Consider the following 24,375-nt stretch of genomic DNA (forward strand, 5'->3'; position numbering starts at 1 on the left):
TTCGGACTGCTGTTGCTATTATTGTTGTTGTTGTTTTTGGTGTCTATGTTTGCTTTGCTGGCGTCGCCATCGCCATCGAACTTGCCACACTAGTCGGAAAGTTTATGCGGTGACTGGCAGCATGCAGCATATATAGCTGGCCGACCGACCATTGGTTGCAATGTCACGCACACATGCCTCGCTTCACGTGCGTGTGAAATATGCATGCATCGCTCGCTGCAGGTTGCCACACACACATGCTTTTGTGTGTTTGAGCTTGTGTGTATTGGCTGTCGTTGCCGCCGCTGCCTAAATAGGATTAAAGTCAAATCCTCAACTGTCCACACATAATTTTATTATTATTTTATAAGCGAGTGAAATTTTTGTAGTCGTTGCAATAGACATGTGCACACAGAGTGCACACATATTCATATGTGTGCATGTATTTATTTATGTGTGCCTTTGACAGTGTAGAAATAATCTGTTATTTGCGTAAATTTAAAGTTTTACATAGTTTAGTTGCTTCAGAATTGTTGTTGTCACATTGATTTTATTGGCGTGTATTAAATTCTTGGAACTGTGATTTACAATAAAGTGAGGTATGTGAATGTCTAAGTGAGTTTTAGCATCACCATTGAATAAGATTGCTTAAATTTGTTGCTAGGAATTTATTTCTTTGTCAAAAGTTTGTAATTTAATTATTGTTTAATAAATATTGTGGATGAAGGGAATTTTGTTAATAATTTTATAAAATTTTTGAGATTAAAATATATTTTTTCTATAATAAAATTTGAGTAAATTCATGAAAAAATATTTAAAATAAATTTTCTTAAATCTTAGCTTCTTGATATTTTGTTGAAGAACTTCAAATTTTCAACTACAATAATCGGTGTATCACGTTCAAGTACTCAGATTGCGGAAAAAGTTAAGTGAATTTTAAGGTTGGGTGCTGGAGAGGATCAGAGGATCATGAAAAGGGATTTTTCGCACATTTTGTATTTTAAAATTATTTTTTTTTTATATTTTCTTTCCTTACTAAAGTTGTCTCAAATCTAAATTCGGAATTTAAATTCGATAATGGTACTTCATGATACCAAAAATCCCTAAATACCTTGTTTTCATAACTTTTCTTTTTCTAAAATTTTCCGTTGAATCATATTCATTTTTTTCAATGGGTCTGTGACCTTATAAATAGATTAAAATGTGTTCTTTAATTTTATATTACGTCTAGCCGTAGTTTGTTGCTGTTGTACACATCAGTGAGAGAATGGATTGAAAAATACTATTGATAACGGAAAAGTCATATCTGTTTCGGCATAAATTGTCATTTTAAGTACTGAAAAAGGGGTGGAAACTTGTAAATTTTGTTTCATTTCCGCTTGGGTTTAAGATTTTACCATTTTAAAGTCATTCTTTAAACTTGAGCTTAGTTATTTCATATTTTAATTAAAGAATTAAAGATTAGTCATCATCATCACTTATTCTAAGATATTAAAAAAAAAAAACAATAAACTCTCCTTAACACCATTTTAGTACCGAGCTTATGAAAATGCAACTCTGTTTTATAACAAAATTTGATGCTGTGATTGAAACAAATGTTGATGGGTAAATTGATCAGATAAATACAAAAATGCATCAGAGTTTTTTAAACATCCCAAAGTGAAACCTGAGGATTTTTTCATAAACTCAAAACTTAAACTCGAGTTTGTGATATGTTTTTAAAAACGAGCTCACAACTTAAAAATAATATTTTAATATTTTCTAGCGGAATACGATAAGTTTGAGAGGTCTGCGCCTGGACTTTTCTAGAAATATTAGAAATTATTGGAAAAATGAAAAAAATAACAATTAAAAATTTCGGAAAATCTTCAAAGTACAAACAATTATTCGCACACAGAACTTTGTTTGCCATTTACTAAATTTTTTTTCCTCAGTCACTTAAAAACTTCTCTAATCAGCACTACCTTTGCAATTTAAAGCTTTTAACACACAAAATTCTCACACTTAAATTTTGCAAAAAAAAAAACATGTATATAAAAAATCTCTTCATGTTAATCTGATGTTTCAGCACACATTAAACCCAAATTTTTCCACTAAACGTATTAAATGTTATTGCTTTTACTGTTACTATTTATTTCAAATTGGTGTTTTTGTTGTTGTTGCAGCAGTGTGTTAACGACTGTGGCTTGGCTCTCTTGCAAAACCTCACTTTTGTCCAACTGCGGACGCATCATTCACTTGAAATCGCAACCTTTTTGCCCCTCGAGGCGCTTTTTGTTACACATATATAAAATTCTTATCAGATCATTGCCACATTTAAGCGACTGCTGCAACACAGTAAATATCAAATGAATTGTAAGCAACGAGCAATTTCAACAACAATAAAAATCATTAGAGGCCACACGTCTGCCATGGCATGACCAACCCGGGTTGAGGCTAGTCGAGCCGAGCAAGTGTCAGTCTGCTAGTCAAGCGGGGTGAGGTACTTTCAGTTTGTACAATCGACTACCATCTAGCTACCGCTACCACTTACCGCGTCAGCGGAAGTGGCACACAAATCTGCTCTAATGCCCGATTTTGTCGCTCGCATTAACCTTGGTAACTTTTGGCTCTATCTTTGTTGACTGCCGTTATCAGTTTGACAGTCAGACGACCGACACCGCCAGCCGCACTACGGCGCAGAAGAAGCGACCAACAGCCAAAAAGAAGTGAATACAAAAAAGTAGTAAAAGGGAGCGGTCCACAACGGCAACATCAACAACAACGCGCAGCAATGCTGTAACTGTAACAAAAGTCAACATTTTTCGGGCTTTCGGTTGTCTTATCAGCGGCGACAAATCTAAATCTTGCGCAAGCAGCGAGTGCGAACTCGCGCTCGGGGTGGTAATCCGACACCAGCAGCGGAGCGAAGGAAAATGCGCGCGTTTATTTTACTTTTATGATTTTTTGTTGTTTTTTGCTTTCGGCCGCGGAAATGTGTTCACACCCGTCGAAGCTGAAGGTTGCGGCTGCTGCTGTTGTGCCTTCATTTTTCCCACTCGGACTGGCTGCTGTGCAAAATTTCGCACAAAAAATGTCAATATCAGGCGTGTAGCCCACGAAAACCATTGCGTTGTGTTGCGTTGCTTGCGTCAAATCTGGCCGATCAATCAACCCACAAGCGACCCGTTAACCCTGTGGAACTTTGTGACTTCCTTTTCTCTCGACTTTTCCTCCCCCCTTGCGAAACGCCGACTTTGCGGTCAACTTTGTTGTACGCTTTGGTTGCCCAGTGAAGCGGCTTATCTGCATCTGATGGATAGCTGGCTGCCTCACTGATGGCTGGTTGATTGGTTGTTTGCCAGTGACAGGGCGTTTGAGTGGCGGCCCATATTCGGCGACTGTGTGCAAGATTGAGCTGGAGTTATTTGGCTGTGCGTTTCGTTGGCTGTGGTTTGTGTCACGCCAACAACGCTTCTGAAATAACGGCCGCTAGTGTTTCAATGTCACTTTGTTGTTGCTGCACGCGCTATGCAGCACCGTTGAGTTGTGTGTGGCCGAAGTGTCGGTGAAGTGTCGCGAGTATGCTGCATTGATGTCGTCAAGTATTATCGATGACATTGTTTGGCTTGATGTGAGTGAAGGGGACTTGAAAGGTGACAGTGGGTGTCCTGTAGCTTGATTGATATTTAAAAAATATTTAAAGTTGGTCGTACTGTGCTTGAAAGTGATTTTAATGTTTCGTTGGCGGAGGTTTATAATTCTCTGGACTCTCAAACTCAGTTAGTATCTTGCTTGAAATCAAGTCTACTGTCTTGTACCGACCAACCTATTTTCAGAAGTATCTTTAAATCTAAAACAAATTCTTAAAGAATAAGAAGATACATGATTTTTGTGCTGAAAAGTCAAACTGGTTGTCTCAAAAATTGTCAAAGAATATTTTTTCTGGAATTTTGTGAATTCGTGACACAGTTGGTAACCCTACGGCACTTTCGAAGATTATTTAGACCTAAGTGAGGTTTAAGGTCCCAGGATCTGAATTCGCAGTTACTTTTAAGCCACTATTTTAAAAGGACGAGTTGTTATGAAAATATTTAGAGAAGGAATGTACAAAAATTTTTCGAAAATTAGGTTTTGGTCATTAGAAAAAATATTTTGTCATGTTTCAGGTCTCTTTCCAAAGACAATTGTGGTATTTTTCTTAGATTTCAAATTCATACCACTATCTTTAAATTAAAGCCGAGTTTATGAAACTCATTATTGACCTTGGATTAAAAAGTCAAGGTCATATTTCAGTATTATATGCTAAATTAAGGTTAGAAATCCGTTAAAGAATAAAGTGAAATGGAATTTCAAAGCACGCAAGCCACTAATCAGGCCGTTAAGCGGCTTAAATGAGTGAGATTTCAATGTCAGCGTGATAAATAAAGAATTCTGAAACCAAAAACTATTTATTTTTATATTTTATTTATTTATATTTTGTTGTTGTTTTTGAAATTTCGCAATAAATCATACCAAAAGCGCCGATAATAACTCAAGGCAACGCTTTTCGAAACGCTCACTCAAAGTATGTGCAGTCAATCAAGCTAGCAGCGCGTATGTGAGAAATCATCAAATGGCGGTGGCGGCGGCAACTCTGACAAGGCGGCTGACCTGACCCCCCGCGCGGCTGTAACAATGCGCCGCATGCAGCGCGGAAAATAAAACAGCGCTTAACGTTATCGCAAGTCAAAATAACTAAAGTGATGGAAGAACAAAGCAAAACAAAAACCAACAATTTTGAAACAAAAAACACCGAACATACACCGTCACCGTCGCAAAGACCCATGTGGTACAGTAGAATGTGATTTTGATTAATTAATTACACATTGGCAGCTTGTTACACGCTCAATTGTTGTTGTACAGCGCGTCAACAGCAACAACATTGTTGCGCTCAATTGTTGTTGTGCAACGCTATGCTGATCTGACCATAAACCACGGCCGTAAAAGTAACTGAAATCCACGAAAAAAAAATTCAAAAGTGCCTCATGCATACCTCAAAAATGCCGCTAATGACTCTGCCACAACATTAATACTCAGGTGTTGAACTAATTTGACGCTTTTTATGTTTATCGATTGGCGTTTCGGTTTCTCGACTAAAAGCTAAACTCTGTCTTCATTTGACAATTTAACTACAACTCGACTGCTCTTGTTGCTGTTCTGTTTTGCTTTAATTCCGATTTTTTATTTTTATTTATTTCTTTATTGGCTTTGTAGCTGCGTTGACGCTTAGTGTCTGTTGCGCCCGAAATGGCTTTTTGATGGACTCACTTTTATTTGCTTGATTTATTTTTATTTTTTTATTCGTCCAGTTAATGGCGCATCAAATGGTGCATAAATTTCGTAAGAATGATATATATGCACTTAAATAGATATAATACTTATTTTGCTCTATATGAAGCGATCTTATAAATTTAGTGGAACACATTAAAAATTTAACTGTAAAAAAGTGATTGAGTTGAATTTTTTGTTGTAATTTTTGTTGCTTAAAGTTTTAGTTTAAATATAGATCTCAGTGAATTAAAACATTTTTTTTTATTATAAAATATTTTTTTTTAGCTTGGCTTAATTCTTTGCTTTAGTTGACCTATTGAAAGTAATTTCACAAAAATTATGCTTGAAAGCTTTAAAAAACTAACAACAAGCTTTTTTAGGCACTAAACTCTGTAGCTGGACTAACTTAGGTCTTTGTGCTCCAAGCTAAACATTTTTTGATTTTCTTACCAATCCGACCTGATGAGTCAGATATGCCTAGAACTTCCTGTCCTAAAGTCCAGAAATCCAAAAAACTTAAAACCCTTTTTCATTTTTCTCTATGGGGTAGTAATACTATTTACGAATAGTTTCTCAGAAGAATATTTTTCAAGCTTGAAAATTATTTGATTATGCTTAAAAAGCTAACAGAAAGCTCTCTTCGTCATCAAACATTGAGAGAGATCTATAGCAGACTAAGTTACTGCTCCAAACTTAAGACTTTTTTGATTTTCTTCTTCCCCACCCGACAAAAATCATTAAAATTCTGCTTAAAGAGCTGGCAAAAATCTCTTTTAACTATCTGGCATTGAGGGACATCTGTAGCAGGCCTGATACGCAGCCTGAATAGTTTGTATCTCCCGGTTTCTATTAGAGGATGTTTATATAGAATTTAACCCATATTTTTTATAGCTTGATTTAGCTTTGAAAAGACACAGCGACTTTTATCTCTTCGTGGACTTTTAAGATCGCTGTAAAGATCATTAACGACTTTCAGTTGACGCTGATACCTATCTATCTTATTAATATGCTCTATAAAAATTTTGAATTTTAATTTATTTTCTTTAAAATTATATGTATTTTTTTCTATCGACAAAAATCTTAGAAGTTATGTCTTTTATACAAGCCAGATTTGTTATAAAAAACGACACATATTTTATATGCTCTCAATACAAATTTTGTGTACCCGGAATATATATGTGTAAGCCTCTGTTATGCCAATTTTCTTCGTAAAATACCTAATTCAAGGTACATATACTCGTATTTATCTCTAACTGAATTCATAAAAAAGTCTTTATCTTGAAACATTAGAGCTTAGAAGTCGTACAATCGATGTTCCCACCATGCTATAACCGTATACTTTTATTTTACCTTTCTGTTTTTTTTTAATTTTTTTTTTTGCAATTTATCGTTAATCAAAATAAATTGCAAATGACACTAAACAAACTGTCAACACAACACCAACCACGAGCAAACTTGTTGACACCGTTATTATGCGGCATAATATGCACACACTGACCGAAAGTGTCAACGCTGTCATTAGTAGCCACTTGTCAAATGCGTTGGCATTATCACTTGCAACTAAATGCAGCAAAAAAAAATTAAAAATAATAATAACAGAAAACACACACCTTCACACTCTAGAAGACAAAAAAGACAGACGGACGGCGGCAAAAAGCAAGAGTTGGAGAAAGCACAAAGCGGACACAATACAAACAGCAGACAGCCGGCTACTAAACGCTGTGCAACATAATAAAAATAACAAATGATATGAGGGGGATTATGAAATAAGCAAAGAAGAAGGAGCAGAAAAAAAAAATGAAAAAAAACACTATTAATAATCGCATAATAAAAATGAATAACAAATTGTTATGTGCACAGCAGTGTAGCAGTGTGGCAAGCACTTGCTGGCAAACGATTGCAACAACAGCTGAGACGAATCGGGCTGAGAGTGGAAAAGGGGGGATATAGTATACCGTCGCGGTGTGAATGGCGGCAAAACGGAGCGCGCTAAACATGTGAACAATGACAACTGTTTGGTGGCTATAAGCGGCGGCGGGCGGTGGCGACGGACGGACACTAGGATGCATATTTCGTTTATATGCATGTATGTATGTGTGTTTGGAGGTGCAATGTCGATCGTTTCGGCAAAACATTTACACGCATTTTGACGGTCACACGCGCACACCGCAACGTTGGACACGGATGCGTGCAACATATGTGCAATCACATGCCACGCGCTTGTTTGTGTTTGTGTGTCAGTCTATAATATGTGGAGTGCTTGTAGGCCCGTCTGTGCTCTGGAGCATTTCAGTTGGGTTTTAGTGCCGCACCTTTCGTTGCGCGTTGTGCATTCGCGTTGCCACAACGGCAGTGGCAGGCATATATTTATATACATTTGTTTGTATATATTTAGTAGTCTATATGACGATATGTGCAATACCAATAATGGCACTGCCAGAGACACTGTGGCTACATTTAACCACCAAAGCATTAACCGCAGCGCAACTGGGAATGTTTTGAGTGCAGTGTGTAGGCTTTCATACAGAGAAAAATATTTTTTTGTAATAATTTTGCTCAGATTATGATTTTGGAAGTTGGCAAATTTTTTAGCTTATGATATTTTCGTGAATTCAATATTTTTAATTTTATTAAATTCATTAATTCTCAAATGAAAAAAAAAATATTTTTTAATGATTTTTTAAAATCTTATTTAATTAATTAATTCTCAATTAAAAAAAATTTCTTCTAGTTAAAAATAAAATTTAAATTAAAAGAATCCATTTGGAGTATTTTTTATTTTATTATCTATATACATATATAAATTTGTATTCATTATCAGAACTTACTTTACACTAGATAAAAGAGAATTGTTTGAATAAAAAATATTTTAATAATTTATAAAATATATATATATATAAATTTTAAGAAATTTAGATTTTAGATTTTTTAAAATTTAGATTTTTTACCGAAAAATTATTATTTTTTAATTTAAATATTATGTATTTTTTTTTTAATTATTGAATTATAAATTAAATATTAAAGAAAAATTTAATTAAATTAAATACTAAAATTTATAGTTTTTTACCGAAAAATTATTAAAATCTTATTTTATAATTTTTGTTTTTAATATATACAAAATACCATTTTTTTATTAAAAAAATTATTTAATGATTTTTTAATCTTATTTAATTAATTAATTCTCAATTTAAAAAAAATAAATTTTTAAAAATTTTAAATTTTCTTAAATATGACACATGAACCTTTTAAAAACACTGCAACAGCCTTATACATATCTACATGCATATACATATATACATTTGTATAACTCACATTGAACAGCTGACTTTTTTCCGTAGTAGTGCGCTGGACAGACTTAAGGTCGGCCGGTAGTATGCCGCATTTAGCGGCTGCGCCACGACGTGCCTTTATGTCGAGTGCATGTGTAACGAATTGCCATTCGCTGCGGTCATTTGCGCATGCTCAGATGCACTTACATACCTCGAACGTATGACGCACACATATGGTGGCAATGGCTTTTCGATATTTTGAGTGCCCGAAAACTGGTGTTGTTGTTTTCGAGCTCTTGAGTTTTTTAACCATTTTTTTCAATATTTTTTTGAGGTTTTTATTTTTGACTCAACTGTTAATTGTTGCGCTGTCAACAAAAAAGGTCATTATCAGTGTGAAAAAAGGAGTAACAACAACAACAAAAATATGTAAAACAACATTAGCAGCAAATTTTTAAATGTTTCAACAAAGTTGCCGCCACGAGTAGCCCAGCCGCTTATCATTCGAGGCGAGCACATAACATTTGTCATGCACTTTGTAGGTGTCGACCATTATAAGGAAGGTAAGCAGCAGCAGCAACACCGGCAGCGACAGCAGTCGATCAGCAGTCAGCTTGGCGACCAACGAAAATTGAGTTGTGTGACTTTCAAGCAGCCGGGAACTGCCGGACCTTGACAGACCGTTGTGGCTGTGGGAATGACGCAGTGAGTTGACTAGTCTGCAGCAAACAGATTATTGTAAATCAATTGTTGCACAAAAAGCTTGGTTAGTCAGCTGGCAATAGCTCTGGGGGCGTAAACAATCCGACTGCTGTGCATTATTGACTGCCAAACTGTCAGTTCGAACTTGTGTGTGTGTGAGTGTGTCACGCTGCTTCTGCTGCCGGTTTTCGCTACTTGCCGCAGTGACGTTTCGCTTAACACGCTCCTCAGCGCTAAGATGCTGTTGACAAGTAAGCTGAATATATGGCGCAGTAAAATCACTGACTAGTCATGCATTCATTCATTCACTCACTCAATCAAACACATGCACATGTTATGTGTTTTTTTTTAGGAAATATATTGCTCATACCCAGTTGTGATTTCGTCGCTCTGCTTCCATTGCGCCGTCGCAGTGGCTGCCTGCTGCTCCTCCAACGTACTCGCAGATAGTCAACCGTTCTGCTTCGCTGACTGCGGCCACGACATTTTGCCTTATTTATGACTAAATAAATTATCTAGCACATACGCTATTGACAGCTAGCCAAAAGATATTACAACAATAAAATGTAAAAATAGCGATAAAAGGAAGATATGCAGACAGTTCAGTTTCGCTAGATGTAAATATTGATAGTTGAAAAGTGGGCACGGCAGCCAGATTGCAGACGGCTGCAATTGTAGGCGCTCTCGGGGGTGAAGGCACTCGGAAATTTACTTACAGGCAATATTTATAACGTGATATTTTTTATGGTTTGATATTGAAAACTCCAATAGATCTCAGTTATCATTATTTTTAAAAATTTGAGAATGTATTTATTTAAATATTGTTTAGTGATGAAATTTTGATAATTGTAATATTAAAAATTAAAATTAAAAAATATAACATGTAAATTTAATAAATGAAAACATAATTTATAATAACAAATAAAAACAACAACAAAAATAAAAAAACAAATATAAAATTTTTGACCAAAAAAAATTAAAATTGTTAATGTTTTTAAGTCAAAAATATTTATAAAAAATTTTAAATTTAAATTATTTAATTTTTTTGAATTTCTAAATTTTCAATATTTTTTTAAAACTTTTAAAGAAAAATAAAATTAAAGGAATATTTTAGGACATTTTTTTGTTATAAAAATATTTAATTTTTTGAACTTTATATAATACATAAAAATCAATTTTTCTTAATATTTTAGAACAATTATTTTTAAATAATTTTTTACCTTTTAAAAAATAAATTTTTTTTCTAATAATATACAAAAACTTTTATCCCAAACACGCAAATACCAAGCGTATCACAGACTTTACTGTTATACCTGCACAAATTGACGGCGCGTATAAAGCTCAATAAAGTCAACTCAGTAAAAAAAAAACTGAAAAATAGCTTATTAAAAAAATTCCAATAAAAAATTGCATTGCTGCCATCAATTCAGTTGCGCTTGCATTTTATCGGCAAACTTCAAAACATCGATCATCCCGGCGAGCAATTAAACTCCAGCAGCGTTGCAGCAAAATTCGTGAGCTATGCGAAAATCTTAGTGCTCGGTCGCTTTGTTGTAAGAGTTGTGCGCTATTGAGTCCTTAGTGAACAGTTGCCAGCCTACTGTGTGCTTGTTGTTGCACAATTGAATAGCAGCAGCAATCGCTGTTGATCGCTAGACTAGACTCTTCTTGCAACAAAATTCTTTATTATTAATTTACTTTTTTTTAGTAGTTTTATAAGTTTTCGCAATTTGCTGCAATTTAATGTATTTGCCGTCGATTGTTGCAACATCATGAGACGTCGACGTAAGAAGGTGATGCAAGCCGTGAACTTATTGACTTTGTTTGGTTATTTTGTGTGGAAAGCGTTAGAGCAAGAAGGAGTATGGGTAATGGTCGGAAAAATATATTTTATTTTTTCTAAAAAAAATTAAAAAAAAAAAAAATTTCTAAATAAATTTATTTTAATTTTTTTAAATTTTCAAAAATATTTTTTTTTAACTTTTTAATATTTTTATAAAATTTTGTTAAAAGAAATGAAAATTATTAAATAAAGATTAGATAGATATTTTTAGATCATTAAAATTTTAATTTTTTTTATTTCTATGTATTTCTACAGTTCTAACATCATTATTCCAAAAATTGAAAACCTTATACTTTTCAACCAATTCTACCCAACCTTCACTCTCCCTTTAACAATTTTCCCAACCACAGTGCCTGTTGCTGACAGTCGTCGAAGTGAAGGTGGAGTATACCAGACGACCAGCGGCTGTCAGTTCGACCATTTGAGGCGGTCAGCCGCAGAAAAAATCGCACTCAACAAAAAGCTTAGTTGCGAAAATTTAATACAAAAAACCTACAAATTGACTCAGCGCAGGCAAAAAATTAGCGACCATGTGAGTTTACGACTTACAACTTGCAACGAGCACTCAGCGCTGACCGGCTGACTGACTGCATGTCCAGCTGTTTAACTTCTCCGCGCAACGCATTTGTTTCCCAGCCCAGTCGCTTCTGCCGTCGAGTATGCGCTTGATGAAGCGTGATTTCTTCCAAGCGATCGAATGCAAGGATTTTTCGTACTCCGTTTATGGCTTGCCTCCCCTTTGATTGAGGGGCGCAGCGCAGTGGCAACGGTGATGACTGCAGCGGCAGCCGCTTAGATGGCTTCCAACCGACAGGCGGTTGGCTTGTCGTAATTGCATTGGAATCATAAAAATAATGTAGCAACAACCGGCCAGCAGCCACAGAAAAGTAGGTGCAACAGCAGCTAAAACAAAAACAAAACACAACAGTGGCAATGGCTTCGCGGCACCAAAAATAGCAACAGAAATGTTGCAATGATATGAGCTTCAGTTGTTTATTTTTTGTTGTTGTTGCTTAATTTTTGTTATTGTTGTTGCCGCAAGTTCTTGTTCAAATGCTGTTTGCCACAGTCGGAGCTATTATAGTGGCTACTTGTTCATATTTTTTTTGTTTTTGTCTACTGCTTGGTCTTCTTTAATGTCTATCAGCAACATTCTCACTGCCCAGTTATTTTAACTGTTTTTATTTTGCTTTTTTTTTTGCATTTATTACTACTAGGTTCTACCATGTTTATACTTATTATTTTTTATTTATATAATCTATTTTGCTTTGTTGCTATTTATTAATTGTTTACTAATTTGTTTTTATACATTTTGTTTCATTTCAGTGTTCAAATCAATATTTTGGAGTTAAGGGTAAGTGGAATGTGTTCAAATATTTTTAAATAACTTTTATAAACATTTTTTTTTATAAAAAAAAATAAATTGAAAAATAAGAAAATCGGGGTTCATATTTATAAATAAATTTTTAAACACCTTTGTGCTCTGTTTTTAAAATATTTTATACATAAATTCCTGTATACTTCGAATTTAATACAGAGAAAAGATCTATAGACTTTTAAATCGAATGAAAAAATTTCAATATAATTTTTATAATAAATCTGAAACTTTTTTTACATTTTCTTTTTAAAAATTGCAATCCAATCTTTTCTTGACCTCATTCGAAATTTCTTGATAAGTTTTCTAAGTTTTTTTCTTTTGAATTTACCAAAACTAGTAAAAATGGTTCATAACCACTACAGTTGTTGCTAATTTTTTATGAATTTTTCTGACGGACTTTTTTTTGCAGTTTTTCTTTCTAAAAACAATGTCCCAACTATCCAACCAATATAAATTGTTGTTGTTGTTACCAGAAATCATACCGAAAATAATTTAGAGAAATTGTGGCGAGTTGTCAGACACCTCGGTCAAAGGAAAACTCGGTTTCCTTTGCGCTGCCAAAACCCCACTATTTTGAGAGTGGTCATTATTTTATCGTGGAGAATTCTAATTTGAATATTCCACATCTCATTTTGAGAATTTTTTTTCGAAATTTTAGTAAGCACATTACTTTCCTTGATGTCCAATGTTTTCTCACACATATAGTAAAACAAAACACCAAGCCATGTCAGGCTATCTTAAGTAAGCCGCGTGATTCCCAAAAGTCATCACAATGAAAATTTTATAAGAACATTTGGAGGTTATGGTTAACATCCAAGGAACTAATTTGCAATATAACATCAAAAAAGTAAAGGGTTTCCAGGAAGTTATCCATTCAAAACTGAATAATATCCAAATACTGACTGGATTTAGGTATTTAGGTATCATTTCAACCAAAATGCGATTCAATGTCTTAACACACGGGTAAAGCGCGTCTCACAAACAATCTCTTCTCGTATCACAACTCAAATCCAATTGCAACATTCGCAGCCTATCCAACTTACTTGCAAATCGAAATTCCGATTGAATGCAATTGAAATCGCTGTGACGTGCGAATTGGCTTATCAACTGACGTTTAGCCGCTGTGGCTGCAACAAACTTGCTGGGGCTTGCTGTCGCATCAAATAAACGCTGTCAACACGTTGTTGCACATTTGGCCTAATCCCGCAGCGCAACAGCAAAAAGCTTTGCTGCTATGTTGCAAGACTGTGTTTAATCTCCAACTCTAACGTTGTTGCATGCATTTGTGCAACATGCTGCAATGCGGTTTTTTTACTGACGTATACAGTGAGGACCTGCCACTGTGAGGAAAATAAATAAAATAAATTGCCAACTAAAACACTTTACTGACTTGCCACTTGTGATTGCAACACAATTGACAGTGCGACCAAACGGCCGACTGCCTATTAATTTCAACGAAAATGACTACTCACATCGCAGCTCACAAGCTCATAAATTCAGCTTACAATTTAGAATGGATGGATTTGCCATTGCTGCATTGTGCATTGAAGCGCGCTGATGGCAAGCTGACTACCGCATGTTGCATGCTGCCACACCGGAACGCCAAAACGTCAGTACGTAGGTGCTTGAACATGTTTTGCGGCAATGCTGCTGCTGCAGGCCAACTAGTTTATTGTGGCAACAATTATGAGTCAACACACACCACCTTCACTTGCCACTTGCAACAATACAGAAAAAGCACTTGAAACGCTATGCCCTGAATAGATATTTTGCAACAACAATAATTGGCTGCAGCACATTTGCTACGTGTGGCAGCAATTACAACAATAACAGCCAAGGCAAGTGACCATTGTTGCCGTTAGTGTTGCAGTTGCAGTTGAGTGTTGTTGAAATTGCAAAGTCACGGCCCATCAATTGGGCCATTGCTCGCTCATCAGCTGCTGGTGTGGCATCAACACGCACATTTTTCACATTTCTCATAATGCAACCACTGATGCCACACGCACACACTCTCACACTAGCATTTCAACAAAATTCACATTTCCATGGAAGCTGCACTTGAGCTCCGTTTTGCATTGTTATTCCTTCTAGCTGGTTGTTCTTGCCGTTGCACTTTTATGGCCCTTCCTACTGTTTCCCATAACTCCTTCGCTGTGCTGCCATTAGCTCGGCTTATGAAATTGTGGCCTTTCGTCGATTTCCTGCGCGATTTTTCAAGTGAAAAATGTGCGATTTTACTGCTGATGCCTGGCTGCCTAACTCCCTGACTGTCGGCCTGCTTGCCTTTGCTCAGTCTCAGTCTCAGCCTCAGCTTTCTGCATTTGTGGAGCCTCCTGCCGCTTGCTGCTTGTTTTTCGGTTTTGGTTTTGGTTGGTAATGTTTTGTTGCCACCGCAGCGTTGCACTGCCGCTGTTTTATGTTGCATGCACGTGACTGCATGCTGATGGCAGCATTTAACACCTATTTTTTTGCTGTGCTGCTGTTGTTGTAATTGTAAAGGTAGTAAAGGAGTGAATGCATGCTGTAGGGAGGCGGTAGTTGCTTGCCGAAAGCATGAAAATTTGTAAACAATCGTATGCTCATTTTACATAATAATATTCAGTGTTGCTGATTTGGGACAGAAATCATTAAATATATTTTGTAAAAAAAATATTTACACTGAAAAAATTTCCTTTAAAAAATGCTTTAAATGTTTTTTACTCTTGAATACTTCATTTTTTTGTTAGTGGTACCCAATAATTGGTATTACGTACATGTATGCTTTCAAATTAGAAAAATGTTTTTGAATATTCTTAAACAATTTTTGGGCAATTTTTAATTGTTTTATTGTTCAAATTTTTTTTAAAGGTTGATCTTGTTAAATTATAAGATTTTTAAATTTTTTTGTTTCTGTAATTTTTAAATATTTAAAATTTCTTCACTTTTTTTTAAATAATTTTTTAATTAAAATTTTTTTTTTATTATTTTTTTTTGTTAATTTATTATTTATAATTTCTTTAAATTCCTTAATTTTGTTTTTTAACTTACTATTCTATTTTATTTTATAAAAAATTGTATGTTAAAAATATTTTATTTTTGTATTGTCCGGTTTTATTTAATTTTTTTTGTTAGTTAACGTTTTTATATTATTTTTATTATATATATAATTTTATTAAAGTTTTATTTTTATTAAATACAATTTTTATTAAAATACAATTTACGATAATGATTCTGAACCCCTTTTTTCAAATTTAAGAGCACAAAATTTCTTTCAACAGGTGTTTTAATCGCTTATTGAGCACAAAATTTATTTAATAAAATCTGAACTCTACCGCTGTTTATTTAATTTTTTTTTATTAAAGTTTTATATAATATTTATTATATTATTTTTATTGAATATAACATTTTTTTATTATAATTATTACGAACGCTTTTTTTTAAATTTGAGATCTCAAAATTTCTTTCAACAGGTGTTTTTATAGCTTATAAATTTATAAATTTATTTAACACATTTTATTTAAACATTCTCCATTCTCATGTATTCTGAATATATAAATATCAACAACTGTCGCGTTGAATTACAAATTTTTCACAATTTTTTCCAACAACATTCATCATAACATCTAAAATATATTTAAAAAAATTTATATAAAATCTAAACTCTAGAAAAAATCTTCCAACCAACTGCTTACCCAAGATTTTTTCAATTTTTTTTTATTTTTTTTTTGTTTAAACCAAAACTTTTATATGCGACGAAGTAAAGAAAACCAAGAAAGCTCGCACCAAAATTTATATGAATAAGCTTCAAACAACAACGGCAACAAAATTTACACTGCCGACAGTATGGTATGTGCATATACATATGTATATTTTTAGTCAAAATATAAATAAAACAAAAAACATTGAAATTCCCCAAACATAATGAAATACATGAAAACACACAGTAGAAGCACACTTATGCCGCATTAGCTGTTTGAAAATGTTCTTCGTGAAGCGGCGAAAAATGACGGCAAACGAGGACCGACCAAGTTCAAAAGTTGGAAAACTTTTCTTCAAAACTTTTTCGCAATGCTTGTTGTTCCAAAGAGTTGCTGTTGTTGTTTTTAATATCACAGCATTGTTGTTGCAATCGGCTTGGGTGTTTTTATTGCTATTGTTTTTGTTGTTCATGATATTTGTTCAAAAATGCCACAAATAAACTTTGAATTTTGTGGCATTTATTGCACATAACGGCATAAATTCACTTTTGTTTTTGTATTTTGATGTTGATTTGTCATTGAAGGACGTTCCGAGATTACTCATGTCTCCAAATTTAGCGGTATATGATTTTTTTATTTTTATGCAGATTATAATGGTTCATATAGTTTATAGGAGGTCTCATTTTGATGAATTTCAGTTTTCTTTTTTTAATTTTTATTTTTAGTAAAAATATTTAGATATTTTGCAAAAGTTTTCAGCTCATATCGAATTTGAGACTTTATCTGATTCTTCAGCGATAGTTTAACTCCTTAGTAGGAGTTATTAAAGCAAAGTTCACCTTTCAAATTTAAATAATCAGAATGAAATATTGGAAATATAAGCGGAGAAAATCGTTTCAAAAATATGTATCCATATTTTAATTATAACGGAACGTTTATTCTAGAAATGAAAGGATAGAAAGTAGGACGGGAAACCTTTTGGTTGAGGTTAAACGTTCAAATAATTACTATTTAGTTGATTTGGACCAATTTCAGGTCAAAAATTTACACGTCCCGGAAAGTTTCACTTTAATGGTTGAACTGTCATATAGACGGGTCAAAATTCTTGAACCCCTCACTCAATTTCAAACTAGATAAAATTGAGGACGTACTCTTCACTACTCTTTTATAATGGGGAAATATTTGTTTCTTCAAAGTTTGGAAGAGTTCTTTTAAAGTATCTTCAAATTTATTGAAAACAGAAACAAGAATAACAAAAATGTGTTTTACAAAATATGCTCGACAAAAGCTCAAGTTCCACTTTGAGTAGTTTTCAAAAAGTTCAGATGAAATTCCGTTCACAATTATTCCCTTAGTTGTTGTAGCGGACAAACAATTTTTTTTTATAATTTTCGTAAATTCAATTACTCTCAATTGCCTTAACCAAAAACACCCATATTTAAAAAGCTTCCTCGTACTCACCGATATTATGTTGATTATTGTGTAAAACCGATCCGAACGCCATTAGATCCTTAACCGATGGTGTTCTTGAACCGAGCGCGGCAAAACCGTCGCCCAGAAATGACGCCAGCGCGACAGCCCTAAGGGGCGTTTTCGATAATTCGGTTAAAATTTTGTTGCTTTCGCTTAACACGCCGCCGCTGTGGCAAGGCAAATTTGCCGTGCGTTACTAGTTTGTTGTTGTTATTGCTGCTGCTGCTGCTGCTAACGCTTATTATGCCGCTATTGTTGTTGTCTTTGACGCTGTCTAATGCACTTGTCACTCTTGTTGCGCCTATTAACTATATTGTAATCTAAACTATAACTTAGTTATACTATGTAAGTAAGTGAATTTGTTGCTGTAGTTGTTGCCGACGGCGTTGCACATGAAACACTTTGGGAATAAAGGAAATCACACACAAACACATGTAGTATTTGCAATGCAAGGACTTTGTTGTTGTTTCAAACACGAATTTTGTTGTTGGGTTACTAGAGGCAACAGTTGACGTTGCATGCACCCGCGCGTTGACGCGCTAATTTCACGCAAATTAATAGCCTACTTTTAGGCGATGAGCCCTAGTGTTTCGTAATTAAGTGAGTGGGCTGACAACGTTGACCATGAATGTGTGTGTAGTTGTTATTTTTGTTTTCGGCGTGCACACTTTGACATGCAACGCGTATGGAATGAAGCAACAGCTTTTCTAGTGCAACTTAAAAACACATACACCACGCGACGGAAGGAATGTTTACTTTACACCAACAATTATAATAACATGCACACTACGACTGCGGCGACGGCGACGCTGACGACAAAGGCTTTGTTTAATGGTGTTAATTAGTGCGCGTGAGCCGAGAAGGCGGCGCGGATGCTGCTGCTGTTTTATTGTATTGCGGCCGGCAAAAAAGGGTTTAATGACTTGACTTGACTTTTGGCTGCTGCTGCTGCAGGCCTTTTTGCGAGCGTAATCAAACACACACGCACGCACACGCTGTCGGACACTTTTGTTAATTTCACTTGACGCACTTGCACTTTCGTTCACACACACACCTACATACACTGCCTCCAAATAGTATGCAAGTGCTCAATGGCTCTAGGCAGGCAGACAGACAGGCAGGCTGTTATCTGCTAGCTGCTGCGTCGTATGTGAAGTGTTGGGGTTTTCCCGTTGTCCCGTTTGTCTTATCTTCGCAGCAAGGCTTCGAGCCTTTTCGCGGTGTGAAATTCACTTTTGGCACTTGACAGTTGTGATGGACGCACGCCGCGTGATTATAGGCGTGCGCGCAGCTGTTTGGTTTTTCGCAAATGTGTAACACACTGGGTGGAACACAAACCGCCAGACTTATTGGTTGGCTGTGGGTCTTTAAGAATTTTGAATTATTTTTTTATTGCAATTTTTTCTAATTTTTTTAAATTCAATTTTTTGCGAATTTTTAAATTTATATTTTTGCACTGTCACCTTCTCTAAGCATTTTTATTGACAGTTCTCTGTAGTTGTTGCTGCTGTCACTTCAAAGCTTTAATATTTTTTCTTCACGTTTATGTTTCACATTTAATTTGCCAATCTTATTAGGTAGCTGCAACACATTTTTCCAATAATTTTGTGCAATTTTTTTTTCACAATCTTCGTCACTTGAATAGATAACACCTGCAGATAATGTGTCAACTGTCAGAGGCGGCTAACAGTAACATTGACAGCTCTTTTTGGCGCAGCGCCAACGCTTAGATCGCCACAATGTGATCAAAAATATTTTCCGCTTAGAAACAATAATAATTTATTTTCGCTAATCTTTTGTACTGATACACGTTTCACTTCTACCAACTTTTACACTCCAAAAACACGCGCGCTTCATATACCATAAAAGGTTTCACGCTATATCTATATTTCTCTATCGCGACCGAACGTACCGATCTGAAACTGAATCGTTTAGCGCACGTAAATAATCTGCAGTGAGCACAGACGCTGCTAAACCAACAAACCAACGAGCGTACAACGCGAACGTCGAGAAGTAACTAAAGCACGGTATACGCGGAGCGCACTCAACGGTGGCAGCGGTCGGACGGTAACACACAGCCACACGACCACCGACCGAATCAAGCACGATGCGCTTGCAGTGGTACGAACACAAACACACGTGCGCATACAAGCAATTCAATACAGTATGGCGAGCTGAGCGCACCAACCACTAGCGGCCAGTAAGCAATAAGAAATTTCATAAAACACACTTATATGTATTTGTTGTTGTATATGAATAGTGCTCGAACAGCTGCTGCTGCCACTGCTAGCAAAGAGCAACAACGCGCAACCGGTTTGCCAGCCTCCTCAACCACTTACAAGCGTATACACACACACTAAAGTGTCATCGTCGGCGCTCGCTCATTCGTACGCGCCACCCCAAAACGCAACAAAAGTACGAACAGCGAGCACGCTCTGAGCGCGCGCAGCAGGCACTCACTTATTACAAATTGGGCGTATTCGTTGACGCGCGCGCAAGAGAGCGTACACAAGCAAGCATGTATTTCCCCTTCGTTAGGAAATGAGTACCTTCTAGCGCTCAATAGTAGTGACCCGTGCGCGCTCTTAAAGCACTCATTATAAGAGGCGCACTACCTGAGTGCGAGCGGCGCCACACTCTATCGTGCTGCGTTGCGACTAGCGCGCACTCGTTCACACAAAAATCGCAATGGAGTCTGTTGCTGACATTTCTGGGATGTGTGTTGCCGGCATAGAGCGCGAGTGCTAACGACAGCCCCGTCGCCGCCAGCTAAAAAAGTAACAACAATATGCAGTTACAACAACAACGCGCCGTGAGTGTAGCAAAAGCAAAGTGACTTGGAGAGCATTGCTGCGTTGAGTAGACTTTTGGCATTTCGAGTGGTAAGAGGGCGTTGCTAAGCAACTGGTTACGCTCAGCAAAAGTGATAAAAGGCGGCACGAAGTAGGCGCTGGTACTCAGCGCCAGTTTTTTCTTAACTTCTTTTCTGACTTGCGTGTGTTTGTGTATGTGCGCGCGCTGTCTCCTGTCGGCGGAGTTTGTCGAACCAATGGCATTTTTCAAAGTGACATTTTGCTCTTTGCGCTTCTTATTGTCGACAGGCGCGCTACCACAGCGCTGCTGTTGTTGTTGTTGCCATTATTGTCGGCTTGTTGCCATTGTTATTGTAGTTGACTGCTGCTGTTGGCTGAGTATATGTGTGTGTGTGCCTTTTCTTACTTGTACAACAAGTTTTTGCTTTTGTTTTTTTTTACGATTTTATTTGTTTTGTGTTTGTTTTCTCTTTGCTCTGCTTTTATGCTTCTCAACTGGTTGCTGTTGTATTTGCTTATGTTATTGCTTTTGTTATTGTTTTGTGTGTGTGTGCGTTTGTGTTTTATTGTAAGCTCAACTTCGGCTTATCAACTATCGCCTTTTGTTGTTTCTGTAGCTATACGCTTATTTTTGTTAGCTACATATCTAGAAGGTAGCCTTTGTTGTTGCGTGTATTTTTATTGTTGTTATTTTTATCTTCATATTGTTGTTGCGGTTTGTACTTTCATAGTCATTTTCCAAGGTAAAATGTCAAATACGCTGCGCACTGTCATTCGTGTTGGTTAGTTCGCTGGTTACTCTCCGTAAAATGCTCGAAGGCAGCCAGCAGTGGCGTCGAAAGGATTGAATGTGAATGGGAGCATTGGGGGTCAAATTAAATATATAATTTTTAGCCGACATTTAGTAGCGTAAGATTACAATTATACATAAAATTAGGTAGTTTATACTACAAATAAATGTTTAAAATAAAAAAAAAAAATTAATGCCGTTAATTCTTGTCATGGGTTTAACGTTTAAGGTGCAACGAAAAAATATTTTAAGGACTATTCTGAAATAATATACAATTCTTGAAATATTTTTTACTCTTAATGTTTTCCTAATTAAAGTAAAAATATGTTTATCTCTTTCCCTAATTTTTATCGCTTTAGTGTAGATAGAATACTTGTATTTAAATAACTTGGAAACTCATAAAAATTGTGCTTTTCTGGAATTGACCCTTTTTTATTTTAGGCCATTGAAGGAAAAATTAATAGAGTTTTTGATTTTTAAACGTAAGGTGTTAGGGGTAGCCAGGATTATATTTTTTTTTTTGCATTTTCGTAGAGTTTAATATCTTAAAAATATTCTCTGAAGAGTTGAAGTTTTATCGATAATAACTTTTCGAGTTATTCGACAAATATCAAAGAACGCTCGGGCACTCCAAAACGCTAGTGGGAAACTTTTAATCCGTTTTTCTTAAAACTATGTTTTTTGAACTGATGACAACTGTAACTCGAAAACCGCTAAATATATTTTAATGAAATTTATGCAGCTTTTAAAATACATAATTTTCATAGGCCAGATCGAAAATTTCGATTTTTTAAGACCAATTAACTATCGATTTTTTCCCTCAAATCCAAAGCTGCCATTTTGTTAATTTTTGAAAAAAAAGAAAAAAGCGTCGAACCGGCCCAGGATTATCTATTTATAAAACAATTTTTTCTTAACCGATTGATTTTAGATGCATATCACAAGACTTATGTTTGTCACCGCAAGGACCTTTATTTGGAACTGGGTCAACACTAACAGCAATAACTTTGAAAATTATAAATAATTTTTGTTTTTAAATTTCTTGAATTCAAGTCAAACTATTTTTTAATAATGTCATATTATTACTTTTGTAAAATAACATGATTTAATAGCAAAAAAAGTTACTGAAAATTCTCATTTTTTCGTGTCTCTGACTACTCCTAACCCCTTAAAGAATTTAGGTGCATCATATAATATTCAATTCCTTGATTTTACATATCTTTTTAACTATCTACAAACAAAAATATCAAAAGTTTCAATGTATGTATATAATTGGCGTAGGAACCGTTTATTCGATATTCAAAATTAGGACAGTCTAGAACTATACAAAGCTGGGAGTAAAAAAAAGAGGAATCTTATTTTTTTTCTTTAGCCTTTATTGACCTTGTATTATATTAGAAAAGAAAAAAATCGAAATCACCTTTTCGAGAGATCCTCGACGGTAAAATACGTATAAATATTTTAATGTTTGTTTTAAAAAAAAAATTGTATTAATGGGTCGGCAGCTTTTTCAGCTTCTCTGAACCAGATTTAAGTTTTGTGATTATTTAGCAATTGTCAATTAATATTGTACATTGGATTTTTAAAGCTTTCTTAAATTTTAAGTAAATTGTTCAATAACAATTTCCATACGCCGCCTCTGCAACATGAAAGTGTAAGAGTAACATGGAAGTTCTCAACTATCTTTTTTCTTGCTTTTATTTTTTGTTGGTTACGCCAGTTATGCCCCAACAAACTGAACTCGAGCAAATCAAAAATAAAAGAAAAAAAATAAGACGAAAAAAAGCAAAAACAAATTTTCAAAGTAAGGCAAAAATATCCGCCCCTTTGACTTTTCGAGTGAGCGCATTGTAGCGACAGCAACTTGACTACGATGCCGTTGGCGTTGTCGTTGTTACTGCTATTGCTGGCGCAGAAGTCGACAACTGTCACGAATACACTTGCTGAGGCTTTTGGCGCTGACTACAACATACATATGAATATATGTACATATCTTTCGGAGTTTTTTTGTAACTTTCAGCTTTAAAGGATGCTTCAACGCTGCGCTGTCCAGGCGCGCTTCTTGTCGCGATTCTCCATGCATGTATGCAGATTTGTTGGTGTTGTTGGCAGTCAAGTTTGTTGTTGTTGACGTTTTAGTTTTTTTCTTTGTTTTTGTTGTTGTTGTTCGCTTTGCGCTGCGCCAGTTTTTGTTTCGCCAACTTTTCAATGCTTAACATGACACGGTAATAAGCCAAAGATCAAAGAGGCATACAAATTTTTAAAAAGAAGCTTGCAAAGCATACGAAAAGGTGGCAACGACAAGTAAACGAAAAAAGAAAATGTCATGAAATGTGGGAAAAACAACAAAACACTGAGTTATTGATGGTGAAGTTGGAAACTTTATAGCGACGGTAAAATGTTGCCAACTGTGGTTAAAGTGGGCATGGTTGCGTGGTAGCTTACAGGAATGTTGTTGTTTTTGCTTTTTTATGCGTTTACGCTATCGTTGGTATACTTTGAAAAAAAAAAAGTTTTCAAACATTTCAAAATTGATCAAATTTTTGTTATTTTTTTTTTTTTGTAAAAAAAGCTTAATACTGTTCGAGATCTATTTCTTCTGAAACACAATTTTTACCTTTCACATTTAATAGTTTTTTTGCCGCCTCAATTGTTGTTGGTTTTACCTACTGAGCACATCTTAAATAAGTGTGTGTGTGTGTTTGCTTATGAATCCACATACACTCACTCAAATGCACATTTCATTTGAGTTTATCGCGCTGAGAGTGGGTGGGCGGCGGCCTCTGTGACACTAACTAACAGGCAGCAGCAACAGCGCCATCGTCTCATGAGCGTTGCGCATTCGCGAGACTTTTATGATTGTTGTTGTTTCGGCGCTCGTTCTTGTTATTGTTATTGTTGTTGTTGCATGCAGGCGTGTTTTCTGCTTCGTTCAACATTTCGTTCGTATGCTGTCAGTATTTGTCTCTTGTCTATTTGCGTCAACCAGCCAAACAGCCAGTCAGCCAGCCACCTTCTACACCATCGGGAATACAAATACAACAAAAGCAAATACACCACCACACACAAACGCACGAGCAAAAAATACGCTTCAATTTTTTTACGTAATTTTTTTTGTTTTTGCTTTATTTTAGTGGGTTTGTATGTATTTGAGTGTAT

The 24,375-nt window shown here is 35.3% G+C and overlaps 1 protein-coding gene across 2 annotated transcripts in view; it reads right to left on the minus strand.

Annotated features, from left to right (window-relative positions):
• The window catches only part of LOC105210621 (LIM/homeobox protein Lhx1), a 128,805-nt gene extending 109,092 nt beyond the window's left edge, over nucleotides 1-19,713 (minus strand). Inside the window, exon 1 of one of the 2 annotated variants that reach the window (XM_029039259.2) lies at nucleotides 17,602-19,713. In XM_029039259.2, coding sequence (XP_028895092.2) covers nucleotides 17,602-17,644 — 43 coding nt within the window. In that variant the 5' untranslated portion in view covers nucleotides 17,645-19,713. The remainder of the gene's footprint in view (nucleotides 1-17,601) is intronic. The other variant, XM_011181699.3, reaches the window with a different exon arrangement.
• Nucleotides 19,714-24,375: the final 4,662 nt, after the last annotated feature.

Source organism: Zeugodacus cucurbitae, chromosome 5, assembly GCF_028554725.1.
Source record: "Zeugodacus cucurbitae isolate PBARC_wt_2022May chromosome 5, idZeuCucr1.2, whole genome shotgun sequence".
Taxonomy (NCBI): domain Eukaryota; kingdom Metazoa; phylum Arthropoda; class Insecta; order Diptera; family Tephritidae; genus Zeugodacus; species Zeugodacus cucurbitae.